The 18,419-nt window shown below is 46.0% G+C and overlaps 1 protein-coding gene across 3 annotated transcripts in view; it reads left to right on the top strand.

The window, feature by feature from the left end:
* The window catches only part of GALNT14 (polypeptide N-acetylgalactosaminyltransferase 14), a 93,141-nt gene that overhangs the window by 39,516 nt on the left and 35,206 nt on the right, over positions 1-18,419 (top strand). For 2 of the 3 annotated variants that reach the window (XR_013773371.1, XM_079298620.1), the window contains exon 3: positions 10,346-10,444. Coding sequence is in view for 2 of the 3 variants with exons in the window: in XM_079298620.1 (XP_079154746.1) it covers positions 10,346-10,444 (99 nt within the window). In the remaining variant the exon portion in view is untranslated. Of the gene's footprint in view, positions 1-8,742; positions 9,026-10,345; positions 10,445-18,419 lie in introns of those variants that run through there. The other variant, XM_079298621.1, reaches the window with a different exon arrangement.

The raw sequence follows: 18,419 nt of genomic DNA on the forward strand, positions 1-18,419 counted from the left end.
AGCTGTATTCTTGGCTAAAAGATGTCTGCAGGCCAAAGGGGATTGGCAGGGTGGGGATGTACTGGGGCAGTCTGTAGGGACTCAGTGTCTTAGAGTCTGGCTGCTGGCAGTGGGGATGACTGAACTATTCCAGAAAATACCATGTATAATACTAAATTTCTTACTGCTGAGTTTTGTTTATCCAAAAAACAAAGCTGTCCCTCCTCCCAGCCCCTCAGTGCTTTGCTGGGTGGCAAGAGCATCTGCACAGGACAGGCATCCTCCCAAGGAAAATCTGAGGAGCTCACAGGGGAAAAGGCACAGCTTCCATCCCAGCTGTCCCTTTCCTGAAGAGCACCTTCATTTTGTGCTCCTTGCCAAAAATTGCAGTTTCAGAGAGGAAAAAACTGAGAAGTTTCCCCTCCCTCCTCCTTCATTCCTTCCCCCCCACCTCCCCCAAATGATGTATTTCTTTCCCCTAAGTCCATTCCATTTTGGCTTTGTTTCCCTATGAGACAGTTTTGATTTCATTTTGGAAATTCCCCACTCGCCCATCCGCTGCATTTTGCCAAGAAAAATGCATGCACAAAACAGTTCTGGGTTCGATTTGAAATGACCCTTCCCTCATCCTTTTTCAGTCCCTCCATTTTCCCTGCTTACATCCCAGCCCAGTGGAGAAATGTGCACTGTGCTGAGGACTTCTCTTCCTCTTCACAGTCCCAATGAGAATTTCCTTCAGTTGTTGGTTCCCCCATGAGACCAGGTTTGGTTTTGGGATGCAGGAATTAGGAGAGCCTGTGGGATTTCCCTTTTTTTGTTCAGATTGGGGTGCTGGAGCAATAAGAGAGTGCCTGGGGAGAAGGGATTGGGACTGGTGCTCTGGTGTCAGTGCTCTTGGCTGAGTCACAGTGCCGTGGTTTAAGCATCCCTGCACCAGAGGGCATGAAATGGGCAAGAAGAATGTGTACAGCCTTTGAAGAGAGGGGTTTGCCTCTGTTAATATTCTGTGGCAGGTTGGTTTGTGTTGAGGAGTAACTGCTGGTGAGATGCACTGTTAGCCCAGAGTTGAGCTGCTGTCTATCCATCAATACTATGTGTATCTCTTCAGCCTCCAGTTTCTTGCTCAGTCCCTTGGGAAATGGCACAGCTACTACTGCCAGGGCTAATTATTCCTCAAGACAGAAGACATGTGATAAAATATTAACCTTTTTCAAAAACAGAGCCCCAGTTAATTAGCTCCACTTTTGTGACACATTTACCCAGAGATAAAAGCTCATTCCCCAGATATCTGTCTGTGGAGCAAGGATCTTTCTGTATGTCCCTGTCACAACTGGGGACATAGAGGAGTGGAGGAGTGAGAGCTGGGAATTTAATAAAAGACAGTGACCTGCCAGTCACTGCACCCTGAGGATAAACTGCTCCATTTCAAGGTGAGCAATGCTTGGGAACAGGCACTGCTGCATTTGTTCAAGAGCCCAAAGCTGGAAACAGAGACAGAGTGGGTGGTGGGATCCACCTCGCTCCCTACACTTGGGCTGTGTCTGTGTTGTCAGTGCCACATCTCTGGAGCTTGAGTTTGGGGCTATGTGAGTAGATAGGGCTCAGTAGAGCTGAGTGAATAATGGTGTTTCAGTTGTTTTGGTTATTTAAGAGAAAAAAAAGCCAGGAGATAGCAATTTCAGGATAAACCAAAAGCAAAGCTGTTGGTGAATCTAAAAGTAAAAAGACAGGAGAACTTAAAACCAAAGGAATCTGTTTTTCTCATCCTGAAAAGGGAAAAATTTCATTTAGATCTCCAATGTTTTTGACACTTCAGTCATCTGAAAATGACAAGCTGTATTTAAAAGCAAGTGATTGTGAGTATCAGATGAAAAGCACACATTGGGCTCCTGAGGAACAAACGATGTGCTGGAGTGGAAGTGATGCTGCAGCGTTGGTGGCTCCAGGAACTGCTGGAGGAGCACTGCACCAGGGGAGGCTTTTCCCAGTGGGGGTCTCTTACAGGGCAGGGTTGACTGCAGTCCCAGCTGTGGCCCTGGGGGTTGTTGTGCTGCATCAGTCAGCATGGGGACACAGGATTTCCTTTTCAAACTCCAGGTGCCTCCTTCCCTGCAACAGACTGGGAGGATCCTGGGGTTTTCATAGGGAGGAGAAAACCTTGCCTGTCTCAGTGTCCTTCAGCGGCTGCACCCACCTGAACCACACCAGGGCCCAGTGATGATTTGGTGGTGGCCATCCCTTCATCACCAAGTGCTTCAGCATTCCCAGGGTGCCATTGATCACCCTCTGCTATAACCATCCTCTGCCTCTGACTGCTGTAACATATTGACCACTTTGTCTTACAGTTATTACGTGCCATCGATTACTTTGATAACTTGCTCCAAGTTATTCTGACAGAATAAAGTTGTTTAACTCTCATGCTTGTCTCGCTATTTCTACTGACCTAATATGTTTATGTAGGCTGAAATCAAAGTCAGGTATTAGTAAATAATGGAACTAATTCTCCATGACTGGCTCCTGTTGATAATTAAGGCCATGAGACAGTTTCCTCCATCAATCTCTTGTTTGTTTTTTTCTCTATCCAGCACCCTAAAGTCCTACTCCATCAGCTGCAGCAAAAGGGCATTTTATTTTGGGGTTGTTTGGGTGTTTTCTGCTGTGAGTACTGCAGATCTCTTCATGTTGGAAGTGTTTTTGAGCTATCACAGCATGAAGCTGCATTTGTGCTTCCCCAGCTGTGACTACGGAGGTGTTGTGAGGATGGGGACTTTCTCTGCTTTGATTTGCCATGTGGTGCCAGGAAGCTCTGGTCAGAAAGCATCCTCCCTCAGGAATATTTACATCCAGGGTTCCAAGCTTCTGAAATGTAATTTCAGATTTTTCTGACTTATAAATATCTTTAATAATGGATTGGTGAATTTTCCATGAAGGTGCAATTTACCAGATTTTGCCTTTACTGCCTCAAAATGAAAAACTTTGCCATCAACTCTGGTATTGCAGTAAAACTGGAATCAGTTTTAAATTCTGCTGAATTGTACTGTTGGTTTTGGGTTTTTTTTTCCTTCTTTTCACTTTTGTTAGTTCCATTTTTCTTTTTGCCTCAGTTCTGAGGAAGGAAGGGTGGAGGGAGTCAAGAAGCAAGACAGACCCTGAGTCTGTGTGGAGGGCCCTGGAAGTCTGAATTATTCATGAGCTGCTTGAAAATCAAGACACACAATCTGGTTTAACTTGTTTTTAAAGGGACCCATGCTATTCTTTCCTTCCTTCTTAGTAAATTCTCTTTTTTTTCCACTCCCCTTTTCTGAAGACAGAAATCTAGCAAATTTGTAATGAATTATAAATGCATCTTCTCATCAGTTTTGAGGTTCACAGGCAGCAGCACGTCATGTGCACAGAAGGTTATTTTTGCCTTCTTGCATTTCCCCTTTTCTTCAAATTTAGTCGTTTTGATGAATTTTTTAGATATCTATCTTGCAGGGAAAAGAAAGAAAGAGCCTGAAAGAGGCAGTGAGTTAGAGGAAATATTAATTGCACGCTAGCCAAATCCAGCACTGCTTCAAGTTTCAGAAGCTGTGTAGAAAAATGTCCTTCTTGGGCAACCCAAGGAGACTGATCTCAGGTCAGCCAGTGGTTAAGTTGCACCAATTTGCAGGACTCTATTCTTTTGTGCATTTTCTAGCATTTTTGTGGGAAAGGTGCAGGCTTGGACAGGTTTCTCTGGATAGCTAATCTACAGCCAGAGCTGATTCACTGCCCCAACAGATTTTTCCTGATGGTCTTCTTTATAATTTTATTAAATTACATCTAGTTCAAGCCTGTTGAATAATTCCATGTTAGCTCCAATGCTAACCACCAGTGAGTGTTTGTTGCAGATGTTCCTCCTTACCCTAGCTGAAGCACATGTACACCTTGAAGTCATTTGCTCAACCAGGGATTCCTCTCCTTGGATGACCATTGTTCCTGCCAGCCTCAGCAGCGTCTGTTTTCTTGGGTTGCAATACAGGATGTGGCCAGAAATGTGTATTCTATCACCATCTGTTAAAACTGGGTGGGGCAGTGATTCCTTATCTCCATGGCACACACCATCTGCTAATGGGCCATCTTTAAACCAGCTGGGGCAATCATCTTTATCTTTTCCACAACCCATCCTCCGTCCAGGAAGACATCATCTGCTGCTGGCCCATTCAGTCCCACTGGATGACTGATAAAATTACATCATCCCACTGGGAGATGCTCCAGCCAGGGGGAGGAGCCAAGCTTTTCCTACCTAGATAAAAACTGAGATTTTGGACAGCAAGATACCTTCTTTCCACTGGATTCCAGAGGAAAGCTGCACCTTTCCACATCATCCCTGGACCTTCAGAGGAAAACTGCACCTTCTACAGGAGCACTGCTCCAGCTGAACCCCATCTGCCACTGCAGGAGGATGCAGCCACCATTTAATGGGACTGCTACCAACACCCTGACTGACTGACAGGGTGTCAGGCTGTATTCTGACTCTGTCAGGGTTGGGATTGTTCTTTGTAATACTGCATTTCTATTTTAATTTTCCTAGTAAAGAATTCTTATTCCTAATTCCCATATCTTTGCCTGAGACCCCCTTAATTTCAAGTTTATAACAATAATTTGGAGGAAGGATGTTGACATTCTTCATTTCAAAGAGAGGCTCTTGTCTTTATTGGCAGACACCTGTCCTTCAAACCAGGACACTGTTGCACGCCACCCTAGGGATTTTTCAGCCCGTTTTTGGGAGTACAGGCTTGAGGCACATGCCAGTCCAGCACAAAGAAATCCTATTGACCTTACTCAAGGGTATTTTTTCACTTTGGCAAGCCAGACTTGAGCTGGCATTCCCTGCAATCACATGGCACTGCCTGCTGACATCTGACTCCATGTCCTTCTTTCCTTCTGGCACGGCTGCTTTCCAGGCTGCTGAGCCTTCCAGCTGTGTTTTCAGCCTCTCTGCTCTAGGCCTTGGCTCTGGTGTTCCAGTAGCACCAACCTGCCCACAGCCAGCCCAAGGTGGACCTGCTGGACCTGTTGGGCACAGGAAGGTCTGGAGCTGGTGGCAGTTCCTGCAGGCACTGCTTTTCCTGCTGTGCTCTGGAAGTCATGTCTGTGCTCTGAGCTGCTACACTCACATTGTGGTGTCTCCTGGTGGAGCTTAGGGGTGACACCAGAGGGAATCCCAGAACTTTCTCAGTAGGTCTTTGTGCCAGAACCAAGGGTGTAGATGGGAGATGAATGCCATGAAGATCACTTTCTATGTGCTCTGGTCAAGCAAATTCTGGATTTTTGTGTCTCATTTATTGTGTTGCATGAGACTGATGTGTTGACTGTGGTGTGAACAGCACTTCTTGGATTTTCCATCTCTGGACGTCATCAAATAATGATTTTTTTGAAAAGTACTCTGCAGTCAGGCACAAGTCACTGGACTTAATGCATGGATAACTGAGAAATGCAGAAGTAACTGGGAGAAATGCCAGAGGCTGTGTTGCCCAGAGGTCAGATGAGGTGGTGCACGGTCCTGTCCAGCAGGAACCTCTATGAAATTACTAGATTCCATATGAGTTGGCACATATCTTGTTTTATAGCTCTATATGAAACCATGTCCAGGGTTCCCACTTTTAGGGTATTTTCATGGAAGTCTCCTAGGGTGGTTATTGGGAATAAACTCTTTACTGGGAAGGCAATGGGCCACTGGATTAGGCTTCCCAGAGAAGCTGTGAATGACACATCCGTGGAGATGTTCAGATGTTGGATGGGATTTAGAGGAATGTGGTTTAGTGCAAAGTGTCCCTTCCCAAGGCAGGAAGCTGGAACCAGATGATCTCTAAGGTCCCTTCCACCCAAAGCCATTCTGTGTTTTTATGATTTATGAATTTTGCTTCAGCTCAAGGACAGGGTTTAGGCACAGTAGGTTTCCACCATTGTGTATGCCACCCTGAGAGGTATGTCCTGCCATCCATCCCTACAGGTGTGCAGAGCCTGGGTGTATTTGGTATTGGCCAGGACAGTTGGGGCTCTAATCTTCTCCTTTCCACTGACAGCTCTTTCCTTGCCTGTGGTGGGGAGTAGCTTCCTCTCTCACTAGAGTGGTAATTTTCATTTTCCTCCATGGGAGTAATTTTTCACACCTTGGGGAATGTCATCTGTAATCAGTGTGGTTTGTCCATCAGGGGTGGTGTGAATCCATCCTGTTGGTGATGTGATGGCAGGTCCCTGTCCTCTGGGCTGATGTCAGAGCCCTGTGGCTGCAGAGTGCAGACAAGCCCAAATACCCTTATTTTGGATGTGTGGTGACAAGACTGTTCTGCCGAGTGTTTCCAAGAAGAGAGGAGCTAGGAGGGAGGGGAAAGATGATGTAGCTCTGCCTGATGCAGCTGGTTGTTTAAAATAAATTTGCAGAGAGTGCTTTGGAAGTGGTGAACTGTGTTGAGGGAGAGTTTGGACTTTGTGAGAAACGTTAAAAATTCAAAGCAGAGTTGTTGGCAAGTGATGGCTGTTAAGTAGAGCAGAGGAATGAGCAGAAGCCTGGCAGGGGGAATCCAGGGGGGTGGGATGAGGATAATCATTTATTGAAGGAAGTTAATGAGCCACAGGAGAGTGAGTGTAAAAGGTGGGTTTTGAGAGACCCAGCACAGTGCTGTGGGCATGTGATGTGCCCTTGGATGAGCCTGGGGCACCAGAAGAGCCTGTGTAGGGTCCATCTCTGTTCACACTGTTAATCTTTACCACTGTGCTGTGCAGATGTGGTGACAAGGTGTGCTTTGGTTTGGTGAGGGACACTGTGAGTGAAGTTTGCCATTTTAAATGTGAGATGTGTTCATATTCCCTGGGAATGGGTGTGTGCTGCCCTGTCAGGAGGATCTCTGAGGATGCTGGGGCAGCTGTGTGCTGAGGCCACCAGTCTGTGATACCACTCTGCTCACTAGCAGCACAAGGGCCAAAGAAACTCAAGAAAAATATCTTGAGAAAGGGACTTTGGAGACCTGGGGGCAATTCTGGAGTGTCCAAAGTTTGGGACTTTGCAGGAGAGCTTTGCAGTTCCTGCAGTGAGTGCAGGGCTCTATGTCCCCACAAACAGGAGCTGCATAATTTATTCCTGATCTGTTACCATCACATTGGGAACCAGGAGATGAGATGTGCTGCTCTGTCCAGCCTGAAGGAAGTATGATAGGCAATCAGTCCAGGCTGGGATTTTCCAAGGCTGATTCCTAAGGTGTTGGCAGCCAGACCACCCCTTCAGAACTTTCTGATTCTGAAATTATTTTCATTTTGAATGGAAAAAAAACTTTAATCAAAAAGTGACTCCTTCCACCAAATGAAGTTTGACTTCTTGCATGAGGAATAAAAATTGTTCTCCATCTGGATGTTCTCCCTGGGGTTTTTAGGATAGGCCAGCTTGGATTCTGTCTTCTTTCATCCCACCCAGATGCTGGGAACTTGCAGAGCAGCCTGGCAACATTCCTGCTTGCACTTGCTGTGCTAGGATTACTCCCCAGTCCTGCTGCAAGGTTTCAAAGCATCAAATTTTAAATGGCTTTAGCCAGTGAGTTTCAACACACTGCAAATACAGGCAGTGCAGTTATTGCATTTTTTCCCTTTTTTTTTCTTCCATTTTTTTTTTAACAATCTCAAAAAAACTTTCATTGGTTTCTTGAAAATGTTGTGGGTGTTGCTTTTGGTTTTGTTGTGTTCTTTTTTTTTTTTTTGTTGGCAATTGGGTGACCTATGAAATACTATCAGCAGCACAAAACACTTATCCAGTGACAGCCTGAGGTAGCACAGGCAGCTTTTAGCGGGTTTATTTTCGTTATTACAGCAATTTTAGGGCTGCATGCTGCAATTTTCACTTGCAGTGAGGTATTAAATTGAAATTACCCCAGATGTAATTGTCACACAAAATAATTCTGGACATGCTAGATTTAATGCTTTTCCAAGCTGTGGTTTTTATTACCCAAGTAAGTGCCAAAAAAAAGACACTTGTAGTAGTCAACAACTTAAACTGAAATCTGCCTTCTGGGGACCCAGGATGTTTAGTTGCAGTTACACTGGGGGAGGAAGGAGGGAAAAAAGAGACCAAGTAGAGGAAACTTTGGGAGGGCTCCTAAAAGAAGAACCCAGTAGTTAAATCCTGGGCAAGGGCAGAGGCAGGGCCATAAAGCACACAGGAGGAGGAGCCCTGGAAGATGCAGCAGCTCTGCCTAACCCTTTTGCAGGCAATTTTTGGAGAGGCAAGTCCCAGCTGTGGTGTAGTGCTGGTCATAGAGATGAGGTGAGGCTGGAGATCCATAGCAGCATCATTCCTGTCCTTGGGGTGGGACAAGCTGCACTAGACTGAGGCCAGGGGTGAGTTGCAGCTCTGGAGGTGCCCGTGTGTGACATTCCAGCTTTTCCCACGTGCACATTGCCTGTTGGGCCGGTCTGGTGCATGGACATGTGGAGTTTTTAGCAGGTTGTTGCTCACCAGGAGCCTCAGCCAGGCTGCAGCAGCCCCAGCACTCCCTCCCACCCGTGGGAGGCACAGGCACACCCAGCTCCTGCTTTATTTACCAGCTCCTTGGCTGTTGTGATAGCGTGAGTAAAGTATTGATGACTTTGTATTTTCCACTCTTGCTCGTTCTCTGCCAGAAATAGCTTCCCTTGTTTGCTCCACAGAGCCCTGCTGGAAGTGGGTGGCAGGACATGCATCTGGGAGCTGTGTATAAATAGCACAAGGGAGAGCAGTTGCCACAGTCTGTCCCTGCAGCTCTGCAGAGCAAACAGGAGCTGAGCCTGACCAAAGCTGAGCTGCAGCAGTTTGGGATGGCTGAAGTGGGATACTGGGTGATGCAAGGAGTGACCCAGAGAAGCTGCTCAGGGCATGACCTGGTGCTGTTTCATAATTCAGAAACCCTCTGTTCTCAGCATCCCCGAGATGCAATTTTGATGGATGAGGGTGTTGTGGCACAGGGCAGTGTTGCTGAACTTTCTCCTGCATATGGAATAGCTGTGTGACTTTGGCGTCCTTTGGGATGGACCCAGAATTAGAATTGGCTCGAAGGTGAATTTCTGGTGTGGATGACTGTGCTGAAGGAACAGCAGAGTAATGAGAAACCTGCTTTTGGTCAAGTTCAAGCAGGATTTGGAAAGGGTTTTGGAGAGAAAGCAACTAATTTAGCGTGAGCTTGCAAATATTTTGTCCTACCCAAGATACCATTTTTTCCTTACTTTTGGAATTTTCTCCTGTTATGCATTCTTGTTCACTTTGTGGATAATCTGAAATGCAATATCAAAATTAAAACATGGAAAATCTCATTAAAAATAATATCTGGAGCATTTTGACATTTGAGAGGTATACAACATACTGCTCTGAATAGCATAAACCAGCAACATCTGGCTGCTCTATGTGCTTTCTCCTCTCCATCCCCAGCTTAATTTTTCCATCTGTTTTTACTTCACCTTGCAGGTACTGTGGTCCAGAACTTTGGGGGAGTAAACTGATGGTTTGTTGGAAGAGTGGCTGCTCAGTGTTCTTTCCTGCTGTTTTTGAGGATAGTAGTGGTAGCACCTGGGCAGTGACACAAGCAGACAAGTGGCATGTGGATGGGAAGGGACAGGATGGCTGTGATGGAGAGCTGCTGTTGTGTCATCTTAAGACCATCTTGAGGCACTGATAGGGACCTGGAAAGGGCAGCAATGGATGTAAGAGGTATCTGGATTTTCTGAGCTGGGAATATATTGGTGTCAGTCTATAGAAGCCACAAATTTAATCAGTTAAAGGTCAAAGTAATTACAGAGTCTGTGACATTTCCTCCTGGGAAGGAGGCAGCAGGGGCTGTGGTTGCAGCTGTGGGTTTTTGCCTTCTGAAGGCTGGATTGGAAAGTTTTAAATCCTAATCTTCCCTGTAGTCTGGTTATGCAGTTAAGGCAGAATTAATAAGGAAACAATCAATTTAGAAGCAGGGCTTGACTTACCTTGTGAGTGGCTGGTGGGAATTTCTTCCTCAGGAGGCTGGGAGTGAGGTGGATTGGAGCTGGAGCTGCAGGGGTGCTCTTACCTCTGCTGGTGCCATGAGCCAGGATCATGAGAGGAGCATTGGTGGGTAGCTGGGAAGCACTGGTTAGAGAAAAGGGCTGGGTGCCTCCCTTCTCATCCCTTCCCATTTATGACTGAAGTTCTTTGCTGCTTTAATCCTTGGTGAATTACTTGGCAGTTTCTGGACTCTTTCAGAAATGATTTACACAGAAAAAGTCTTATTTATTTATTTGTAATAGTAGCTGGAGACCATTTACTGATGGGCTGTGCTGCCTGTGTTGATGAAGTAGACTCTCACTTTGAATTCCAGCACCTGAATGGCCTTTTCTCTTCCTCCCTCCCCAGGTGTACAACTTTGCACTACAGCCAGGACCTCCCACCCACCAGCGTGGTCATCACCTTCCACAACGAGGCCAGGTCCACCCTGCTGAGGACAATTCGGAGGTAAGAGCTCCAGGGCATCTCTTGAAAGAGGGAGAGTGGGCCAGTGGTCATCATGAATTAAGGCAGAATTTGCTTGCACTCACCACAGCAGCAGGACCTGACCTGCCAGCTGTGGTCTCAAATGGTGACTGAGACAAATTAGCCTGAAAGTTGCTCTCTGAGAAGTAGGTTTTACAGTAGTGTTGGGAAGGAGATGACACAGTGGGATGCTCAGGAAAGTGAGGAGTTGTGCTGTTTTGCAGGGTCTAGCATGGAAAACTCTTGAGGGATGATCAGGAGATTAGACAGAGTCTGGGCAGAGAGCTTTTCTATCCAGCTGGGTATGAGTGCTCAGCTGTATTTTGTCCCAGCCCCCTGGGGACAGCTATCATTCTATGGATATCTGCTCCAGTGCTGCTGTATGAGCTTCTCCAGTGCCAGAAAAGCTTGCTAATTGAGAAGCCCTAATGACACACATGCAGACCAGATTTTCAGGGATGGTTTCTGTACTCCTGAGACATGGTGGAGCACTCTGGGCATGTGGCCATTCCTTCATTTGTCGGTTTGTTCTTGGCTGTGTTTTGCTATCCTGGGTAGACTGAAGGCTTCATTTTCACTGCAGGCTTTTGAAATCTGTGTTTAATCCCAATATGTGCCTTGAATCTGCAGGTTCTCTGTGGGGAGATGTGGTGAGGTGTGTCCATGTCTAGGCTGGTGGGTTCCTCTGTAACAGCCCTGAGTGTGCTCTGTGCCCAGCAGTGCTTTGCAGCTGCATCTCCTGTGTGCTTAGTGAAGGTCTGTGCCCTGCTGCAAGTCTTGCCTTTTAAACCCTGCCATGTCTTTGCTGAGATTTTCTCTCAGCATCCTTCCTCAGGTGAGCATATCCAGGGCCACAAGTGAGTTTGACAGTCCTGAAATTGAATTCCTGCTCTGCTTTACAGTTTCATGCCCAATCCTGTCTCCTTGCTTCACACTCAGTAATCTGTCACTGCTTTCTCTCTCTGGGGTGTGTGGATTTTGGGTGACACTGATGCTTGGTGCTGTGTACCACCTCCTTGATCCTGGACCTTCTCTTTCATCTTTACAGTGCCTTGCATAATTCTGCCATTCTCCAGAACCAGTTGTATTTGTAATAGGTGGCAAGTGCAGTCCCCTAGCCCCTGAGATGAAGGGGCCTTATAACATGTGAAGTACAGGGATGGATTTTAATCTCATTTCTCCCCATAACTCAGCACCTGACTGTCCTGCCAGGTGTGGTTATGAGTGATGAAATGTTAGACCTATGGTACAGCTCTTAGCCCTTATCTGGCTTCATTAGAGAACTGTTCATTGCAGTGATGGCAAGGTTAGAAATACAGGTACATTGAATTTTAACTTCATCCTCTAGGTGATTGTCCTTTGAAATTTCTTATTTCCAGCATAGGAAGACTTTATTCCTTGTTCAGTTTTTTTTTTTTTTTTCCTTTGCTTGCCTTGATTAATTGACTTTACAGCCTTCCTTACCTGGTTGTGTGTGATTTTCACCACAGCTTTGCACCTTTGCACTGCTTCTTCTTGCTTATGGGCCCTGGCAATTCGAGTACTCATGTTTTATCTATGAGGAGGTTTTCCCCAGCTCTGGGGGCCTTTCTGAGCCCTCTCTCTTGTAGGCCCATCCCCCAGCAGTTCCAGAGCCCCACTGAGCTGCACCCCAGAGGCAAGCCCAGGCAGTGAGGAACTGAGATGACAGCCTTGGGTCCCCATCTGCTCTGCCTGTTCCTGGGCTGAGATCCTGAACTCGCCTGAGCTGACCCTCTTTTTTCTGGTCCCCATGGTTTGGAGGTGGCCTTCTGGCATCAGGGTTCATAATTTTCCTCCTGGATGCAGTTCCTAGAGACTTGCTTTGATGCAACCAAGCCTAGGAATACTAATCCTTGGTGGCAGGCTGGTGATGTGGCTCCTGCTCTGTTCCCCTCTAGATGTGGTTGTGCCCATATTTCCACCTCCCTGCCTCTTTTTGGACCTAGCTGAGGGGTCATCTGTCTCTTTAGCCTTTGTAAGTTAATTTGCTGTGCCTTCTGACTACTTGGGGCTTTTTCCCTCTTGCTTGCCAGATACTCAGTTTAATTGGATCTTCCAGATGACTCCATCCCACAGTGGCTGTAACAACATGGTTCATTTTCCTTGGCCATTCAGAACAAACTCTGTCCTCATGACAGTGCTTTGTGCCTTTTGGGGCAGTCCGTGGCCAACTGTTTGAGCATTGTGGTGGGTTAATTTGGCACCTCTTTTACCCTGTTCTCCCCAGTACATATCCATAGTGGTATAACCCAGGTGACAGATGGACAGACTGACGAACAGGGAGGTGATTTTTCTGTAGCTGGTGGGAGATTCTGGGTTGCAAACCTGGTTTCCCAAGATCCATTGTGTTGGTTGGATTTTCCAGCCTCATTGCAGAATCAGTGTTCTCTGTTAATTGCCCTGTCAGGAGCAAGAAATAGGACAGAGGGACATTTCTTGGCCTGTCCAAAGCCATGGGTGGTGGGACACCGTCTCTGCAGAAGGGGCCCTTCTTAGGGGACCCCATGCAAACACAGAGGAGTGGCACAGGGAAGTGCTGCTGAAGGCAGCAGGGGAGAGAATTGCCTCTTGCAGAAGCAACCATGCATCTGATGAGCAGGGGGGATTTTTGCTGTTCCTGCAGCTTTCCTGGATTCTTGAGAGCCTCAGTGCTCCCCAAGTGCTTAGGCTGAGCTGTGTTGCAGGCTCAGTGTGTTTCAGGCTCTTGGTGGGAAGCAGCAAGACGTGGCCTCCACAGCACCCCTTGCCCAGATCATGTTGGGAGCACTTGGGATGGTGCATTTATGGATATTTTGTGTTGTGAGATTCATTGAGAGAAGCTGGTGGATTGTGTTGAATAATGAATTCATTTAAAAGTTTCATGATCTTTTCTCTGCCCATTTGCCAGCTGGAAGTAAAGCAGGAAAAAAAAAAAAAAAGAAAAAGCAAATTTGTCGAATGCCCAGATCTCTGCAAATGGTGAGGTCAGCATTTATAAATGCATATGCAGCTGTGCTTGTGAATACATACAACTGTCCAGGGAATAGGGGATGGGTGTCATGAGAAAGAGAAATAGAAAATGGAAGAAGAAAAGGAGGAGATGGTCAATAGCAAAGTAGCTCTTGAGATTTTTTTTAAGGTTTTTGCTGTGCAGGTGGTGAAGAAAGCATCATTGGGCTGTTTCAACCACTCGCTTTTCAACAAGTTCCTTATCCCTCTGGGGTTCAGTTTCACATATTTCAAACTCCAGGGCTCAGTTCTATGAATAGTGAGAGTCTCCAGCAGTGCATGAAGTGGGACCATGTGAGTAAACCCAAGGTGGGAAGGCAGGAGCAAGGGAGAAAATGAGCAATACAGAGGCATTTAAAATAAAAAATAAAACCTCACCAAAACAACAGTTTTTCTTTCCTGTCTTTCCATCCTATACTAGCCTGGATTTGGCAAGGGAATCCTAATCCTGTCATGTGGATGACCTGCTGGGCAGACGGTGAGACAGTCCCATTTACTCTGTTGAGTGGCTTTTATTTATTTATTCTTCAAACTTGCAGCTGGGGAGCTCAGGGCAGGAATAAGAAAACTTAAATTATTTACCTCTTGCTGACAAACCAAAACACATCCTTTGGCAGAAGTCCTGATGCAAGTGCTTTGAATACCACATCAAACATTTAGATCATTACTGAGCAGAGTGAATATCACACCTTTCATTTTCCAGTGCTCATAGGTGGAAGAAGTGGTGTCTTGTGCAGCCAGGACACTCGTGCCACTGCCTTGTCTGCATCCAGCCACATCTGAGACAGGGAGGTGACGAAGCCTCCTTGCTTAGGCACCATATGGAGTCTGTGCCATAACTGAAATGAGCCTGATTAAAGAAGCAAAAACAAGCCAGGTGTTGCACAGAAACTGTATAATTAGCACTTTGTGCTGACTATTTTTTCATTTCTTTTTTTCTTTTCTGCTTTTTGCTTAAACCCTGGACTTTTTTTTTTCTCTTAATTTGCTAATCATCTCTCGCGGTGACTGAGTACACAGCCCTCCGTGCGCTCTTACCTTTTGATGTTAACATAAGAGAACTCTTGAATTTCAAAGAGCTTGGTGGGTATTTGAAAGAATAAAATGCAAAAGCCGCAGTGTAATCAAAGCTCATTATGGTTATTCTTGGTGTGATGTCTTTCTTCCTACATAATTAGCCATTTGGGGTTGTTGAAGCAGTTCATTTTGGTGGGTATTTTCTCTCCGTACTCTGTCTGATTTCGATAATTGTGACCCTTGGCCCTTTTCATTCTTCATTATGCTCCCAAAGGTGTTTTTTTCCCCCCAACAAGTCCTAATATGTTGCCATGGAGAGAATTAACAGGTTCATGAGTTCTCAAGGATGGGTGCCCACAATCACCTCTCTAAAGCAGGTGGGTGATGACCAAAACCACACTGACTTGGTCAGAAGGTCTAAATTCCTTCCTGCAAACATTTACCGTGGCTTACATGGTTTGGGTGACTTATGCACTGGTATTTATTTGGAGATGAAATTGCTGGATCTAGTGCTTACCTCTGGGTGGGTGGAAAAGGATCCCAACAAATTCTTAAGGAGGATGGATGAGGGACTTTACAATGAAAATTCAAGGTGAAATTTTCCATGGCTGTGTCTGCATAAGGTAAAAAAAAAAAAACAGAACAAAGAATATTTCAGCATTGTCTTTTCAAGATAATGCAGCAGCCAACCTGTTCTTATTAAAATGAGTAAGCGCTTTCTGGACTGGAGGCATGAGCTTTCATCATTTACCATCATTTGGATGGTAACAGGTCTTTTGGCAATTTAAGGGAGAAAACACTGTGATCTTTGGTGCAGCAGAACTTAAAAACTGTTTTGATTTGTTCAAATGTGTCCGTCACTGCAGTATATATCTACCTATGTTTGATTTCAGGGAAACAAAATCTATAGTAACAGAGGGACTTCAAAGCACTGTAATATTGTCTTCTGATTTTTCCCATATAAAAGGAAAAAAAAAAAAAGCCATGCACAGACATAAAGAAAGAAAAGTATTTTTAAAGAAATCAAAGCTGAGCAGAGGCACAAGTAATAGAAAAGCCGGCTTTGAATTTTTAAAAGTGCTTTTATGGTCTGTCTGAAAAAAAAAAGCCAAACCAAAAACCGTAATGTTGAAAACATGGAAGATTTGATACCTCTTTTTCCCATCCTCCCTGAGGAGTGCTGCAGGAGGGCTGCTTGCATTCTGTGTTCACAGCATTGTGTGTGTTACTGTTCTGGTTTGAAGGACAGGTGTCTGCCAATAAAGGCAGAAGCTTCTCTTTGAAATGCAGAATATAAACCCCCTCCCTCCTAATTATTATTATAATTTTGAAATTAAGGGGCTCTCAGGCAAAGATATGGGAATTAGGAATAACAATTCTTTACTAGGAAAATTAAAATAGAAATGCAGTATTACAAAGAACAATCCCAACCCTCACAGAGTCAGGATACAGCCTGACACCCTGTCAGTCAGTCAGGGTGTTGGTAGCAGTCCCATTAAATGGTGGCTGCATCCTCCTGCAGTGGCAGATGTGGTTCAGCTGGAGCAGTGCTCCTGTAGATTGTGCAGTTTTCCTCTGAAGGTCCAGGGATGATGTGCAAAGGTTCAGTGTTCCTCTGGAATCCAGTGGAAAGAAGGTATCTTGCTGTCCAAAATCTCATTTTTTATCTAGGTAGGAAAGACTTGGCTGCTCCCCCTGGCTGGAGCATCTCCCAGTGGGATGATGTAATTTTATCAGTCATCCAGTGGGACTGAATGGGCCAGCAGCAGATGATATCTGCCTGGAGGGAGGATGGGTTGTGGAAAGGATAAAGATGATTGTCCCAGCTGGTTTTAAAGATGGCCCATTAGCAGATGGTATGTGCCACAGAGATAAGGAATCACTGCCCCACCTGGCTTCAACAGATGGTGATAGAATACACATTTCTGGGCACATAAACCCAATACACACCCCACAGTGGTGTCTGTCATTAACCCCATGGAAGGGTGATGGCTTGTGGAGTCATAGAAGTCCTTGGAGACTCATTCCCTCATGGGTCAGCATGCTGGCCTTTTCCCCCTTGCTCTGGTCAGTCCCACAGATGGCCACTGTTGGCATTCAGGGGTCATCTCCTCCGATTTATGGGGTGGCAACTCCAGGCACAGAGTTGGCAGCAACCTGTGGAACAGTGGGAGCCTGCAGCTGAGCTGAGACGGGGCTGCACCTGTCCCCAAGGCTTTGGAAATTTTCTTCCATAAGATGTGCTCTGGCAGGACATCCTTTAGCACACTAAGTACTGCTTAGAGCCTAGGCCTGAGCCTACACAGCCCAGTGCCACAGTTTTGGTTGAGTAATTCTGCAAAAGCAGAGTCAGCCTCTTTGCATCCACCTGGCCACAGAGTTAAGCCCTGCATTGCATTTCTGGCAGCCAGATCTGCAGGAGAGTCCAGGCAGAGGCAGGCCTTGAGTGTTCCGAGTTTCCCGCTGCCTTCTCCCCTCCCGCTCTTGGTGGGTTATTTATTTATTTTGCTGGCTGTTTTTTACAAGCCTGCAGGTTGCACAGAGTTAGGTTTCCAGGCAATCAGCACTTGTTAAATATTCCACTGAGCGTGATATTGCTCTCCTGTCTCTGTCTGCTGATGCTCGGCTACGGTAATTTGCCGAACTCAGCTCTGGCGTACGGGGATTTCTAAAAAATAACAAGCCTATTAATAACAATAATTAAAAAACACTTGACAGGTGGAAACCGCACATCTAAATTGTTCTGTGTGCCCCAGTGGGAGGAGGGGCGCTGAGCCTCTTTTTCCCAGTCCTTCATTCAGGCTGTGGGTGTTGGAGAGGTGTTGTTTAACTCTGCTTGGTGCAAGCCAGAGTGTCAGGGTGGCCACAGCAGCTCCACACTGTTGCTTAGGGGACAGTGGCTTTCTCTTCCTTCAAACCTTAGCATGCAAGGCAGCTGAAGTGGGGCAAAAGAATGGCTTTTGCCAAGATCATGAAACTGCAGGAGGCAGTGATTGTCTTTCCAGAGAAAGTAATTCTTGGAAGTGATTTTTGAGGAACTCCACAAGGGAGGTGCTAGGCTTACCCACTCTGGTCTGATAGAAAACCCCCTTTTTTGAGGATTTCTGCCAAGGGAAAATGAAAACCAACATGGAGGAAGGATTAATTATATGTGGAAGAAATTATTTTCTGTGAGTTACTCAGAGAAGTTGTACATGCCCATTTTCTTGAAGTGTTCAAGGCCAGGCAGGTGCATGGAGCACCCTGGTCTGGTGGAAGTTGTCTCTTGCCTGTGGCAATGGGATTGCAACTGTATGACCTTTAAGGTCCCTTCCAACCCAAACCATTCTCTGATTCTACGATTCTGTGTCAAGCATCTTCCTTGGGACGTCCTGTATGCCTTCCAAAATAATCGAGTTCAACTTCTACTCTCTGCAAGGCTGTAATTCCAGCATGTGGAGGGGAGGGAGTGCACCAGTGCAGGCAGAAGGCACCTGGCAAGGGGGAACCCCCTGGATGGGTTGGGCTGCATTTTTTCCCAGCTGGTTGGGTGGCTCCCAAGTCCCCTAGGGCTTTGCCCTTTGTAGCTCTGGTTATTGTGGTCTGGGGCAGGGATGTGGTTTTTTCTGTCTTCCAGGTGCTTTTTTTGCCAGAGTTTTGGGAGCTTGAGAGACTGGGAAAACCTGTTAATAAGGATCTGGCAGGGGATCAGGGGCTGCAAGATTGTTAGGTAGTTGAGTGACTGCCCTCCTGTGCCAGTGGGAGGTCTGAAGATCTGAAATTTGGGGCGATTTTAAATCCTTTTTGGAAAAGGAACCATGCTCAGGATGAAGAAGTTTAAATGCTGTAAAAGCCTGTACAACCTGACTGGCATTATCAAAGCCCAACTGAAGCACTTAGAAGGCTTTTGGGATGCTCTGGGGCTTCTGCTTCAAGCAGATGGCCATGACCC

The sequence above is a fragment of the Erithacus rubecula genome, assembly GCF_903797595.1.
Source record: "Erithacus rubecula genome assembly, chromosome: 2".
NCBI lineage: Eukaryota > Metazoa > Chordata > Aves > Passeriformes > Muscicapidae > Erithacus > Erithacus rubecula.